General features: G+C 24.9%; 1 protein-coding gene across 5 annotated transcripts in view; it reads right to left on the bottom strand.

Annotated features, from left to right (window-relative positions):
- LOC135923942 (piezo-type mechanosensitive ion channel component 2-like) overlaps positions 1-13552 on the bottom strand; it is a 75745-nt gene extending 62193 nt beyond the window's left edge. For 2 of the 5 annotated variants that reach the window (XM_065458964.1, XM_065458966.1), the window contains exon 1: positions 4809-5014. In XM_065458964.1, the coding sequence (XP_065315036.1) occupies positions 4809-4881 (73 nt within the window). In that variant the 5' untranslated portion in view covers positions 4882-5014. Of the gene's footprint in view, positions 1-4808; positions 5015-13460 lie in introns of those variants that run through there. The other 3 variants (XM_065458967.1, XM_065458968.1, XM_065458965.1) reach the window with 2 other exon arrangements.
- Positions 13553-16706: the final 3154 nt, after the last annotated feature.

Genomic DNA, 16706 nt, shown 5'->3' with positions numbered 1-16706 from the left:
TTCTATATTTATAAATTCGGGCCGATCGGGCGGACAAATAATTTTTATTTCGGGTCGGACTTTTCAGGACAAATAAATTTTTTAGTTCAAATCGAATCGGGAAGGACAAATTTTTTTATAAAAAATTTGGACCGGGCCAAGCTTGAAAAATTAGGCCCAATGCAGATCACTAATTTTATATATTATTATCCTCAAAAGCGACGATCAGAAATTATAAGCTATGACTAAATAATGGTTCAACACTAGCACGCAATGCAGTATTAAATTTAATATAATATTATTTATATAAGAAAAATCATCAAAAATATTCATTTGAGTATTTTTAGATTTAAGAAAATATTTCTAGGATCTTCAATGTATATTATTATTTATTTCCTGGCGATCAGTCTAAAATTATAATAGTAATGGTTAGAATAAAAATTATGTAAGATATAAATGTATGGATATGTTTGTCAACTGGCCAGGCTACCATCCTTTAACTTTTATCTATTGTCCAATTTCTTTCAAAATTGGTTAAAATGTGAAAACATTGAAATAAGTGTTTTTAGCATGTTTTGATAAAAATTAGAAATATATAGATAAAGTTAATTTTAAACATGTTTAACACAGATAATAATTTATAAAATATTATCAAATAGATAAGTTGATAAAATGAAATGTTAATACTAAATTATTTATTGTAATTTTTAATTTATAATATAATTCTTGTATATATCGCCAGTTCAGTTGAAACATACCATGTTTGGACTGGACAAGAAAATCAACTTTGACATAAATAATCTAGCTCAAAGACTATTATAAATGCAGCTTTGATTCATATTTTATTTCAAAGATTTAGGATTGAACTGCATATTAATATTAAATATGTTGAAATTTTAAATGTTTTGGCGTTGAATTTACTAGTCTTGTTTGAACTTCCGGAACCTCTTACAATGAAATTTATACCTTGGGTTAATTTTTTTATAAGGATTAATATATTTTGCGAATTCAGGAAAAGAAAATTCCATATTATCATTATTTTCCATGGAAATTAATTTGTCGATATGATCGATACTCTTCAATATAAATCTCTATCGTCGACATTTTAAATTATTTTGAAAACTAGATTAAAAATGCAGATTTATAATATAAATTTCAAAATTAAATTAAATAAATTGATTTTGGTAATAATTAAAATAAATTATAACAATTTTGTGGGCATTTATTATATAAAATTAAAACCTTCGCTATTTTCTAAATTAGTAGCGAGCTACAGCTATTGCTATTTATGTTTAGCGCGTTACTTTAACAACACTGGTACATGGATGCAACTTAAAACTTGAATTTAAATGAAATAAGATGGATAATGTGAATTAAGCATCATCGTATCAGTCAAAATTTTCGAACAGAAGAAAGGATAAATTGAGGCCTGTTTGTTTTCGATAAAAGAATCGGTTGAAGGTTTATAAATTTCGATATAATTTCTTTTACAATAGCTTTTTTTCATTCGCAAATCAGTCACTAGAGAAGCTGGTCAATAATATTAAAATTACAGGCTATTCTATTTATTAGAGTAAAGATTAAAGAAGTATAAAAAAATTCGCCATTTTTCCCTAATCCAGGCAAAATTCAATCCAATAAGTATGATTGCATAAATAGTTAGGGAGGAGCAAAAGCGTACTCAACACGTCTACAATTCTTTAAAGAAGGTTTAAGATAATTGTAAATATAAAAATTATTCATCCAGAGATGATTAACATTTATCTTAAATCATAGTTATCTATGTTCTAAGGACTATCTAGTGAGTTAAGTGATAAAATTTATTGGGCAATGCTATAGATAGAGTTTGGAACCAGGACCAGAGCCGGCACAAATCTAGGAACTAGAATTACAATCTGGAACCCTCTTTTAATTCCGTAATCTAACAAAAATGTTAAACCGTATCAAATTGGAGAACCGGGATCAGAACCTACTTTTCAAAATTTTGGAAACCAGAACTGGAACCATTCTTTAAAAAAATATTTAGAACCGGAATGATAAATTCAATCAGTTATTGAAAATTTTCTACCATTATAATAGAAGTTTAAAACATTATATGGGTTGTTAAATAAACTTTATAATTTTATAAAAAACAAATCTTAATCAATATAATCAGCTGACAGCTGTGCATATTTATGTATATTATTTTTTTTCCACCTGGCTTTTTGACCTTTATATTCTAAAAGTATATTTGATATGAAAAAGGTGAGTACATAAAATATTATGTTATACTTATTATGAATAAAATTTTAGATGCTTTTATTTTTAATATAACAATTCTACCTAACATTTTTTTATTTAGAAACCAGCACTTCAGATATTATGTTTTTTTTTAAATTGGTTAAAGGTATCTAGTTAATATACTTATATATTTTTGGTTCTAAGATTTCAATTTATTTTGGTCGTTCAAAAATAATTATGATTCCTTTCAGCCTGTAATAGATATATTTACGATTCCACTTGATCGTTGTATACACAAAAAGTTATTTTAAGGTTCTGAGTAAGGTCAGGTTATGAATCTGTTGCATATAAAAAGCATCCTAACCAAGTTTTTTAAAATATTACTATATATTATGTATTAACGCTTCTGCTATTATTAAAGGGAGTCAAATGCCCTCAATGTCTTTTATGCAAAGGACTCTCTAATTTCATCACAATAACACATATATTGTAATTCTTGGCGATTAAATTCTTGAGTTCTTATCTTAACTCTAGCTGCTTAATAATTGAAGTGCTCCACTTACGTTTTAATTTAAATAAGAAAATAGAAATCATTGCAATAAGTAAATGAACAAACAGGGCCCCAGAGGTATACCAAAACCACTTTTTTCGCCGATACCGATAATAACGAAATTTGACTCCATATTTATTATAGTGCGAAGCCTTGGGTTTTTCAAGCTATCACATTAAAAAGTTTTAGAAAACTGGAGTTCTAGCTGATTATTTTTTTTCAATAAACTATTAACATTTTTCGGGCCTATTTTGCAGATCACAAAGATAAATTATTAAATAACGATCTGAAAAAAAATAATTTAATATAATTTGGTTGGGTAGTATCGGTAAAAATGAAAAGTATTGGAAGATAGGGATACCTGTTCTCGATACTGATACTCAGTATTAGTATTGGCATCGGTTTATTTTTGATTTATGTTTTTGACATTTCAAAAAAGCAGATAAAGTAAAAAAAGTTCCAAATACACATTAAAATAATTCTCTACTTATTTTGAACATTTTTAATTTTTTAATCCTAAAATATATTTTTAAAAGTATAAAAATATTAACATAACTATTTGTATTTAAGTGAAAATATTAACAAAAAAATATATAAATAAATGTTACATTAATGCTTAGATATTTTAATTATTTTTTCTAGGCATTATTTATTCACATTTGGCATATATAATAAAAATTGTGCGTAAGGCCTGTGCGCTGATTTTTTAAAAACAGACGACAGTGGTTTAAAAACAATATCGGCGTTTATCGGCTCACTGATTTTGCCATCACTTGCAAATTTGGAGACAGCATCTGCTTCGGCGTACAAATTTTTATAGAAATTTGCAACATAAAAAAAATTAATTTAATAGGGGTTAGTTAGATTTGGACAAATGGTAGTTTTTTGACATCCTGTGAAAAAATTTGTTCACTTGATGTAGTATTGCAGGTCAAAAAGTGGGAGCATCATTCCCGATAATATATGGCATTCTTTTAATTTATCGTCCAATGTTCATTTGATAAGGAATGCTTTCGCGCTAATACTGTTATCTAATCAGTAGAACTCAAGGCTTGCTTATTCTTTTTTCGGTTTCTTTTCTATAATATTGTGTCCAATAATTAAATGTCAAATTAAGAATTATATTGGCGTCAAGTTTATAGAAAGGGATTTGAAATTATCCAAAACCTTGGATCGAGCAATAAGCTTTAAGAATCGTTATAAAATATTAGACCTATTAATATGCCATGTAACAATTTATGTAATATAATTTAATTTTAGATCCTTTTATTTTCTTTAAAATGCTCAATTTATGTAATATAATTTAATTTTAGATCTTTTTATTTTCTTTAAAATGCTAATAAAATAAAAAGGGAAATAAAGACATTGAGGGCCGGGGATCAGATATTCAAATTAAATTTATTTGTATAAAAATTAATCCTAAAATAAAACACTCGTATAAAGAGCATATAAATTGGTTCATTATAAATAAATACCCTATTAAAATTTATATTGGGTTTGGGACTTGATAAATTTCAAAGTTTTGTAAATATGACTAAAATAAAAAATGATATTCTTACTATATCACCGTTCCCCTCTCCTCCAAAATAAGAATCAATAGTTATCATAAAAAATTTAAAAAATAATAAGCACAAGTTGAAAGTTTTTTAAAATAATTACTATAATGCATATAACAATATAACACTAACATAATACATAGAAAATCCCCTCTCTTGATAAAATTCTGGCTGTGCCTAAATAAGTATGTTAAATGTTAAGCGCAATAATTTTTATGATTTTGATTTGAATAAAATTTAGTAAGTAAAATTTCCAAAGGTAAATATTTCATACCTTAGTGACCGATATGTCGATCTGGTCATTTTTTTGTTCTTACTCAAATCAACTAGAAATCAATTCTACAAAACCGTTTTCATTTAGCATTCATCCGTAAATGGTCGGTCACTTGTTAGATTTTATCGTATTTACATATTTACATTCATTATTATATAATATATTAAAAAGAATTTATGAATGATTTTATCAATACTAAATTTTATTTATTTTTTTAAAAATAATTTACCTCCGATCAGAGCCCATGGAATTAGGATCCAAAAAATAAAACCGCAAATCAACTTTCTACTGACTACCGCCATCTTCTGGAGCAGTTATAATGGGCAGTTGATGTCGTTCATGGTACTCTTAGAAAGATATACAAAGAGAAAAATGATTAACTGCCATTATTATTTTATATGTTTTGGAAGAAAAAAAAAGTATAAAAGACAAGACTAATTTTCTTAAAAAAAATTTTTGGATGAATATAATTTTTTTTAAATAATGGTGTTTAATTATTTATTAGGTTTGAAAATGAGTGAAGATAAAAAAGAAAATAGGTTTTAATGTGCATAATGGTTTAAGATAAAAATTTCGTAATGTGGAAAAATGAGGCATTTACACGCAATGCAATAAAGATGTTTGGCATATGCATACAATAATAAGATCTGTTTTTGAATAAAAATTATTAAAAGAGCTAATTGGTTGAGTTTCCTAGATTTTAAGCCTTATTAAAAAGATTAATATGGCGAATAGTATAATGGCTTTAAATCTTCGCATTAATACGTTTTACCAATTTAAAAAAAAAAAATTAAATAAAAATAACTTACTCAGTTCAGATGACATGTGTTTTAAATTGATTTTTTGCAAAAGATTTCTTAATCCCTTATATAACTTCTTAAATTCTTGATTTTCTTTAAATCAAAAACTTTTTATTTTTTTAATACTTCCAAATTCAAGTGTTTTCTTCCAGAATTCACATCCTGTAAGACTATATTTTCTATCTGAGCAAAATTCTTGAGGCAACGAAAAATTAAAATTGATGTTTTAGAAATTATTTACCAAAACGTTATAGCATTTTAAATGATATCAAGATAAAAATCGCGTGTTGTAAAATATCATATCCAAAAATTTAGCTATTTAGAACGTTTACACATTATAAATTATAATATCTGCTTACTAGTGTTATTAATTCCGAATAATTTACATATTTTAAAGTAGATGTATACCAGAGACCTGCAGAGTTACCATTTGTACGGCCCGGCCCAGATTTTTTTTTAAAAAATTTTTTGGCTCAACCCGGCCCGGATAATATATTTTATTTATTTTTGATTTTTACAGCTCATAATGGCGATTTCAAATATTGGGTTTTAAAATATATGTCCCGGCCCGGATATCTTTTTTTAAAAAAATTCAGGTTCGGCCCGGGTAAATTTAAAAAAACTTGGCCGGGCCTGCAGATCTCTGATGTATACAGTGTCGTATCTAGGATTCAAGAAGTTGATGCTTGAAAAAGTTAAGCTATTTAGTATATTTTTCGACACTCAAAATTAACACCCACTGCTGCACAGAATGGGAACGAAGCAGGAACGTAAAGTCACGGGTCCTGGGTTAAAAAAATTTCATTTATTTAATATTCATTATCAGCAGATAGAGGAATTATTAATTGCCTTCCAAAAATTAAAAATATGGTAATTAATTTTAGTCTTTTAATTAATATTGACCAAAAATCATATGGGATATATATTGGAAAAAATAATATTTAAATCAAAATGAACACCGTTAACGTTCGAGACAAGATGATCGCCATTCCCGCTCTAATACGAGGTTAAGTTGCCTCTAAAACTAATGAGGGACTGGACTCTTTTAGGCCAAGTTTGGTTCTGCACCTTTATTTTAGTAAATTTCTTACCGTATTTATTAAATCCATTTTATTTTAGATCTATATTTGCTAATCGGTTCGACGCAGGCCATTTCAGTAGAGCCAAACAGTTGTTAGGTAAAATTTTGGTCGATTTTGATGTATGACATGACTGTAGAAAAAAAATCCCTTTTCGGAAACCGTAAATTCAATTAGCTTTCTCGATAAATAATTTGATATAATTCCTTCGATAAGGCATGCTACTTAAAACTTTTCCTGTCATACAAATAAATAACACTTCGAGTAATCAAACTCATATCTGCTTTCATCGGTGAAAATTATCTTCCACATTTATTTAAATTGATTCCAGAATTGATGTTCTTTCGCCAATTTGAATCTTTTTTGCTATTGCTGGCATATCAACAAAGGCTTTTTTTGTCATAAAATGTGAGAATTAGATAAAGATTTTTTTAAGATATTAAATGTACCTTATAAAATGAAAAAGCCATGAAATAATCTTATAATTGCAAATAAAAATTTCAATATATTCCATTCAGATATAATACCACTTCATCAAATTTTTTTAAATCTAATCTCGTTGAGTTGTAATTTTGCTACCCCCTTTTCGCTGAGAACTGTTAGTTTAAATATTTTTGAACAGAATTGGGCAGGTCTTTAAAGAAAAGAATCTACTTCCTAATTTAAAAGTAACGCCGGTTTTACTTTTGGGGTGCAATAAAATATAAAATTATAATAATTATAATCTCAAATATACGTCATTGCGCATATAAACAATAAATTTTTTCTTAAAAAAGTTTAATATAACAGGAGTATTGCATAAACAAAATTATTATCTTTCAAAAATAACGCTGGGTGTTATAAAAATGATTATATAACATGCTAATATTGGTCAAAATTTAGAAACGTCTCCTTTAGCTTAATGCCAAGTCGAAGCCTTGCCTGCAGTGCAAAGTTACTTCATTTTCCAAAATACTTTAATTTTACCATTTAGTTCGATGACTGTCTTTAGTCTGATGTGCCTCAATTCTTTTTAGGCATTTTTAATCAGGACTAGATGTTGGTCACTCTAGAATATTTATATATGGTTTTTTTTAAAAAAAAATTGTATCTTTTGAAGGTAGTGTCAAATTATCATCATTAATTATACCTTTGGTGATTTGTGTCTTGACATATTTTGAAATTTAATGTCCTTTCAACGAAAGTAAAATTACTTGCACTATTTGCATTGATACAACCCCCTAACCATGTTGGGAATTTATCTATTATGCTACAATTCTTATCCTATCATTAAAATAAAAAGTATACACAGTTAATGTATAAAAATTATAATTACTTTATAAAATTTATAATCTAAAAAATGAATCATTCTGTCGAAATAGATAATCCTTTTTGTCATTTCTCTCAACTTTAGAGTCAAATATACATGATTTAATAGGTGATTTTTTGAGATTATTCGCTGCACTACGTTTATCATCGTATATGGCCACCTTTGAACATCCTTTGGCCAATGCGAATAGAATTTATGGGATTACTTAATATATTAAAATTATCTTTGATCGTTTCCATACTTATGTGGAATTTTTCGGCTAAGGGGGAATTATTCATTTATTTTTCACATAAATAAAAATTTTCTTTTGGATAATTAGATTAATTAAGATTCTACGAGGCATTTGAAATTAAAATTCAAAAACAATTGTAAAAAATTAACGTTTACCTTTATTTTTTTCATGTTCAAGAGCAGACGATCATTTTTTCACTCTACTAGTTATGACCATAAAACAATGACTAAAACATGAAATTCAAAACGGTATAATTTTTTAATTAAAATAGTTTCTATAAATTGCCAGAAATTATTGATCCAAAATAGATTTAAGTAACCATTGGAACTTGAAACTAACCTTAAATTACTATATTAAAATCATTTGAGTCGAAATAGAGCTACATACAAAATTTTGAGTGCAAAGATAGGTAAAAGGGACAAAATGTAAAGGCGTTATTTTTAAATTTAGATAGCAGATAGATACCGATTGTATAAAAGAATGTATCTTTTTATAAAAATATATTTCTTTTGCACAACACGTCATAAAGTCGATGAGGAATTCAAGATATTCCGTGGTTCACAAAAAATCCCTATCATCGCTTTCCCGATCTGCTATAAAGGAATTATGTGTTACCCGAAAATAAGAGTGGAAATAAAGAGATGTATAAACCAACCAACAGAAGATAAATTCCAAATAAATAATATTATATTCTGTTGTTTATTCTAATGGAACTATCTTAAAACTATTCAAATTGTTAAGAAATTTTTTCAAATTATCAAAAACTCTAAAACAATAGAAATACATAATATTTCGACCACTTTAATAAAATATGTATATATCATTAATAATAATAATATAATAAATACACAAACCAAAAGAGAAATCATTATAAAAAAAATAATTTAATCAAAACAATCAACAGTAGAAATTACACAAATATTACGATATACCAAGTATAATGTGTCCAAGGGGAAATCCAATTGTTAAACAGTGAAATATAAATAAACATACTTTATTCAACCCTATAAGATAAGATGATTTTAATTCAATGATTATTATAATTGACTTAAAAAAATCAAAAAATTGAATAAAGTTAGTATGCCAAAATATAAAATATTAATTTAAATATAAAACAACGAATACAATGCAAGAATCCATAGAAAAAAAGAGGTTATAAGTAAATATTGAATTTTTAAACAAAAGTATAAAATATTCTCTATCTTTTGTCAAGAAAATTTAAAAGATTCTTTTAAAAATAAATAGATACAAGTATTTTATTAAAAATTGTAAAAAGATACAATGTACAAGGTACAAAAAGGATCTTGTAATTTAGTAGGGATGTGCCGATCCACAAATTTTTCGCCGATTCAAATCGATATTCGATTCGTACATATCCGATATTTATATTGATTTTTATTTACCATCTATCTTTGTATCAATGTCATAAATATATCAATATTTTCTACTTTAAAAAAAGCCAACTATCTTTTACGAATGATTAAGTGTATCTTATATTTTTCATAAGTTAATATTCTTATTTAAAGTATTTGCAAAGTTTATGAGTGAATGTAGATTTTTAAAAAGGACCAAATCAAAATTTTAACCAAAATATTATTGCCTATTATGCCTCAAAATTTCGCCAATAGAACTCCAAACCTTTCTGATATCTGTGGGAAAATTCAATAAGCATGGGTAATTTAAATTTCAAGTTAATCGTTTATAAAATTGGCTAAATCGAGCCGTTTAATAACATTAATTGAATGAGACTCGCTAGATGTTTTAAAATCCTTCTTTTTTGCAGATAATATTTAAAAAATAGTGTCATTTTTTTTAAACATTACATCAAATTAATCGTTTATTAATTCCTTTCATTAATTTATTATGAAGTTATTTATAAAATAAAAAAATTATATGAATATTTAATTATAAAGTAACTAAAAACAATTAAAAATATCGGATCGAGATCTGATATTTTCTGAAAACGCTAAATATCAGTTCCGATCCGATATTATATATCGGCACAGTCCTTTAATTTAGATACAAATATTCGTGGTACTGCCCAACTCTTTTTAAATCTTATGATATAACTAATAAAATCATCAATGCTTGACAAATTTTAGTTTCAAAGACCCTTCTTTATGAAATTTAAGGTTTGGATTCTTATATTCAAAGGAGTTGGATGACCGCGCATTATGAAATTAAAATGTAAATTTAAAAAAAATTTTAAACACAAAGTGTTTACGATAATAGTACATGAAAACAATAGATACAAACCTTTAGCTTATCTGAAATATTCATAAATTTAATTAATGGCGATCAATTTGTTCACGATGTCAAACTGGCATTCATCATGATTTGTATAGTATTTACTAAAATCTAAGTATCTTATAGGACATTTTGGTCTCTATTAGATTTATAATTAAGAATTTATCACATTATTCTCTATATATGAATGTATATTTAAAAATAAATTTTATTGTGATCTAATTTGATTTAGGGTATATAATATATTTAATTACCGTGGTGCACAAATATAACTATATATTTATAGTTTTAATTTTTTTTATAAGGACTACCAAAAACTCAATTTCTTAAACCCTATGATTCTATGCCCTAAATAATAACGAGTGAGCAAAGGTTTTGCTATTTGTTATTGGAATTAAAAATTATGTATTAAAGTTTTTTTTATAGATATAAGATTAGAATGATGCACATGGACATGTCCGGTATAAAAACAATCTCTTTGGGCTTAGTCAAGCAAAATTGATTTTAAAATTATCACAAGCCGATTAGGACCTCAGAAATAATTCAAACTATTTTGTTTTCCTAATGATTTCATAAATCTTTTTTTTGATTAAAAAAAATTAACATTTTGTAATTAATTAATATACCGGGCATATTAATCTTCAAAAAAATCGGATTGCAATAAAAGAATTCATTCAAGTTGTGCCAGGAGTGCACAATGGATTCGTGTTCTTAAAGGTTATTTGTTAGGATTAAATCATTTTTAATCACTGATTAGTTGATCGATTTTCTCCGCGTTTTTTTTATAAACTAATCCAAGTATTATAAAAGATCTTTCATCTCAAAAAAACTGAATGTTACAACTTTTACGAATTATAAAAAAAAACACAGAACATTCAAATTATATAATGAATGCAAAAATGAGCTCAATTATTAAAATATAATTTAATATTTGCTAATGATGGGTTGAATTAACTAGAGTTGGCATTGAAATTAAATTATATTTTTGTTAATAATCAATACCAAGGTAATCACAGCAGTTTAATCCATGCGAGCAACATTCGATATTTTGACTTCTAGAAATTTTGCAAGTTTGGGCCTTATGACAGGGGGATTATTCTGTTGGATTGGGATGACGAAATTAACTCACCAAATCAGTGTACGGAATCCCCCCCCAGACAATAAAATGTTAGAAAAAATCAAAAAAAATTTGTCATTTTCTTAATGAATTTTAATTTTTTTAAACTATCTATTTTTTATTAAATTTCAACTACAGATTTTAAAATTTAAAAAAGTTTTTAAATTTATATGATGGCCATTTTATTGAAAAACATCTTATTTTTTATTTGATAATTCTGAAATGGCTAAAGAAAATTGAATGTTTTTAGGTCTTTTATATAAATATAGGATTGTGGTATAATTTCTTAAAAGCTCATCTACACCTTGGAATTTTTTTCAATTTCAAAAATTAAATATCATGAAAAATTGATTGTGGTCGTTTTTTGTTGAAGAGTGGTACCTACTTTAAAAAATGAAAATTATTTGAAATTGATACAAATTCAATTAGTAAGCAGAATTTTAATTTTTTAATGCATAAGCATTTTGAAATATCTAAATTTTTGGAATATATTTCAAAACTAGATTTTTTGTTTTTTTAACATTAAAATTCTGAGGTATTACCTCAAACAAAAACAAACATTAACTTCATATTTTTATTATATTTATTAATATTGTTAATTTGTATAGCTATTTGTTTATACAATAAAAAAAATAGCAAACAATATTTATAAGATGGGTATATGATTTAATTCACTAAAAACTAGTTTTACTAACTTTGCTCTAAGCAATTTCTAATTTGAAATGAACACTAAATGATGAAAGAAATAAATATTCTTTCCACTGACTTGATCTAAATTGTTTTATTATTTTACACATTAGATTTCCCAGTGCTAACCACCATTTATTATGTTAGTTTATTATTATTTCATCTAAAATACTTTTAATAAATGGATCAGATCTAGCCTATAATTTTACTAAGATATATAAGTTATTGACATTGCTATTTTGGTCACAAAAGTTGTTGAATTTTCAAAATATTTAAGGTTTAGACAATAATAAATGTACCAGTGAAGTATTATAATGTTAATATATTCTAAGGATGGTGGGCAACAGAAAATCATATAATAAAGAAGCTAATTTAGATATAATTTAATCTTTCTTTTAAGTCTGTTACATAAATAACTAAATATTTTAAATTACTACCTATGCTTATTCTATTTGTGTAATATTTCGTTATAATCAATCATTTATCCCCAGAATCAATAAAAAAAAGTCTCCTTTTATTAGTTAAATTTTTTTTTATCATATATAATTTTAAAAAACTAGCCTCTAATAGAGACAGGAAATTTTCTAAATTTTTTGATCTTAGGGCTATATCAAAAAATTCCAATCTCATAATCAAGATTAAAATGATGGGAATAATAATATTAAATAAAATTAATTTTAAATTTGATTTATGAAATTCTCACAACTAAAATACAGTAATAACTTATTAGATTTGTTTAAAAATAGATATATGCTAATATATAATATAATTGACTTTTTATTTGATAATTCACCCTTTATTTGACAAAATATTAAATTATATTTGTGAGGATTGTCAAATCTCTTTTTACAAATTTTATATAATACAATATTAGTATATATAGAAAATTTTTATTAAAAATCTTAGGATCAAGTAATGAACCTGACAAATACTGAAAAAACAGGAAACTTGGCCACCAGGTAGCGGTTGAAATTTTCAATCCACTCTTTAGAAAATAACTATTTAATTCACATTTAATATTTTTTTATACATTTAAGGCTTACTTTATGAATATAGTTTATTTTTTATTTTGTATGTGTAATTATTTTTTATAAATCTTTTTACAGATAAAGTCTTTAAACTTATTATTTTTAATCCACTTTATTTATATTAAAAATTATTTTATCTCTTTCATTTAAAAAAATTTCGCAATTTATTCATTTTTCTTTTATTATTTCTAACATTTAAATCGAATATTTTAATTTAAACCTAAAGGATATAATGTAATAATTTATAACTTTAAAGATGTAAAAATATATTATAATGTGAATAAATTAATTTTCTAATGCTTGAAAATATTAATATATAAATTTCGGATTTTATGAATTATATATGATTGAATATAGTTAACATTATGCGATACAATCTTACTGATTTCATCATATTGATGCTGATATTAAAAATTTCGCAAATGATATTGGAATTAAAATTTGAAAATTTGAAATAATATCATTAAGATAAGGATAGTCAAATAAGTCTTAGGCACAAATTACTTTTGCTCCTACAATCATACATATCTTTAAACATTTATGTGTTAAATTAGTACTATATTTATTTATTAATAATATTTTTTATATCTAATGACAGGATATATATATATGTTGAAAATTAATAGCATAAAATATTGTTTAGCTAAATTTAGGAATAATATTATACGATATGTCGACATAAATTTATAAATATTAATATATTCAATTTGATATTCACATTGGCTTAAGCAGCGGGGGAGGGGACAAATCCCCGCCCCCAAGTAATGAAGATGCCGGATAAATTTTTCAAAAATATTAATGTTTATATTAATTTATATTTGTTAATATTTATTCCTATCTCATATTAAATATATATTTAATTATATTTATTTATCAATTATTAATGCTATTACTGAAATATCACAATGGCCTGAAAAAAATATTTCCCCAGAAGCAAGAAAATTATTGGATTCAATACTTATTTCAATTTTTTTTTCTCATTCGAATATATTATTTAATTATACAACTATTTTATGTAATACTTTTCAAAAACATGGCATTAACATGATTAAGAATATGAGAATAGCGGAGAGCATTTTATTAGAACTCAAGTAAATTAGGGCTAATGTTGATGAAGAATTTCAATTTTATATGTTATTGTTGAGTCAAAAGGAGAGCCCGGATATTTTTAAATAAATTATATTTATTTTTGATTTTTGTAGCTAATTTCAAAAATTTGGTTTTAAAATATAATTTTTTTTAAAAAAAATCAGGCTCGGCCCGGGTGTTTTATTTAAAAAAAATTTTGGGCCCTGCCTGGGAGTATTTAAAAAATTAAAATACGGTCTAGCCCGGGAACCGGGCCTACAGATCTTTGAAAACATACCTAAGAATTACAACTTCTGAAAGTGGATTGAATGGTTTGGTTCTTTCAATTATTTATAGGCATTTGACGCCAAGCAAGGATGAGTAATTGAAAAATTAGCTCAATCCCAACGAAGATTAGTTTTCATATTGTGAATATAATACAAAATACAATTATTCCTAAGAAACTTTTTGTGTATTAATATTTATATCTCCAACATTAAAATTTTTTACTTTATATATAAATTTTAAAGGCTTAAAAAATTTAAATTTCTATTTTGGGTCATTTAAGTGATTCATATGGTGGCTATATTCACTTTATATTTTTTAATTCATATTTATTTTATAGTTTTTTATGTGCCGGTGTAACGTGATATTTTAACTTAAATTTAAATTAACTTCCTTTAGTAATACTGACATTTATGATTGACGTTAAAATAAAATAACATTATAAAATTTAGTGTGATATTTTAACTTAATTTAAATTAACTCCCTTTAGTAATACTGACATTTATGATTGACGATATAATAATATTTTATTAAAATATCATTATATAATTTAGTAATACTGACATTTATGACCGACATGTAATGTTATAAGTTTCTATTATTTAGTAATACTGACATTTATGACTGACATGATATGTTAAAAGTTTCTATTATTTAGTAATACTGACATTTATGACTGACATGATATGTTAAAAGTTTATATTATTTAGTAATACTGACATTTATGACTGACACATAATGTTAAAAATTTCTAATATTTGATAATATTGACATTAATAACTGACATGTAATGTTAAAAAGTTTCTATTATTTAGTAATACTGACATTTATGACTTTATATTGCAATATTAACACTTATGACTGACAGGTGATGCTTAAAGCCTATATGTTTAGCATATTGACTCTTATGAGTGATAAATAATTAAAAATTTTTAATATTTAAATTTATGAGATAGATAATATTTTAATTTCTGATATACCTATAAATAATTTAGCGTCGAAAACGTCATAACTTAATTTTAAAAAAGTTTGATTGAAATCTATATACACATGGTAGGTTAATTTATTCATATTTAAACATAAATTACATATCATTCATCAAATGACTCAATATCGTACTTTTTATAAAAATATCTAATAATAAAAAATATAAAAAGCTATATAATATAAATTAGCAATTGAATGACTTAACTCATCAAAAAGATGACTAACTATTGTTTTTTTATAAAAAAAACTATTAATAAAATTATAAAATGCAATAAATATATTGTATTAATTCCAATGATATAATTCGCTATTGAATAACATTTAAGAAAAAGATGAAGTATTAAAAAAAATATAAAATGCAATAAATATAATTTAAATTTGCAATTGAATAGATTCCAACTTATAAACAGGATGTCAAACTATTGTACTTTTTATAAAAATAACTATTAATAAAAATATAGAGTACAATGACATTTAACAAAAAGATACTTACCAATTATCATCTTTCAACTAAATTGGAATTAATATAAAATGCAATAAATATAATTTAAATTTGCAATTGAATAGATTCCAACTTATAAACAGGATGTCAAACTATTGTACTTTTTATAAAAATAACTATTAATAAAAATATGAGTACAATAACATTTAACAAAAAGAAACTTACTGATTATCATCTTTCAACTAAATTGCAATAAATATAATGGAATAAAAATATTAGAATAGATAATCACATTGATAAAATTCTAACAAAATGATTGTTATTTACATGGGCGAATAATAAGCCCACTTATATTGGGTATAGATTAATATATTTGTCTGCAACAATGTGGCCATAAATATTTCTACCTCTGTTGCCCAGACACCGTTTCCCATAACATTTCTGTTAGCTAGGTATTCCTCTACAGGATATCCTATAAATTTTCCCATTTCCAATTTGAAATCTTCGCTCCTCATAAAAAGAATGCATTCCTCCCTAAGGTAATTATAATTTTCCTGGCTATTTGATATCTCTTGACTTATACACCTATAAACATGGTAAATAATTTAAATATTATATATAGATTCTAACCTAAAAAAACAGTTCCCATCACCCACAATATGATCGTTTGTAAAAATCTCTTTTAATATACAACATTTTATCTTGGGATAACATAAAATTACTTTGAAATTGAACCGTTTAGAGTGATATACCTTCCAGTTCCTTGTTGTGAGCAGAAAAATTTACCAATTTTCTTTGGTATTATTGCTTCCACAATAATTTGGTCATCTAAATTTGATAATTAAG

Source organism: Gordionus sp. m RMFG-2023, chromosome 2, assembly GCF_954871325.1.
Source record: "Gordionus sp. m RMFG-2023 chromosome 2, tfGorSpeb1-WG-v2, whole genome shotgun sequence".
NCBI classification, from domain to species: Eukaryota; Metazoa; Nematomorpha; class Gordioida; order Chordodea; family Parachordodidae; genus Gordionus; species Gordionus sp. m RMFG-2023.
The sequence above is the reverse complement of the archived record's forward strand: the minus strand, read 5'-3'. Positions and strand labels throughout refer to the sequence as shown.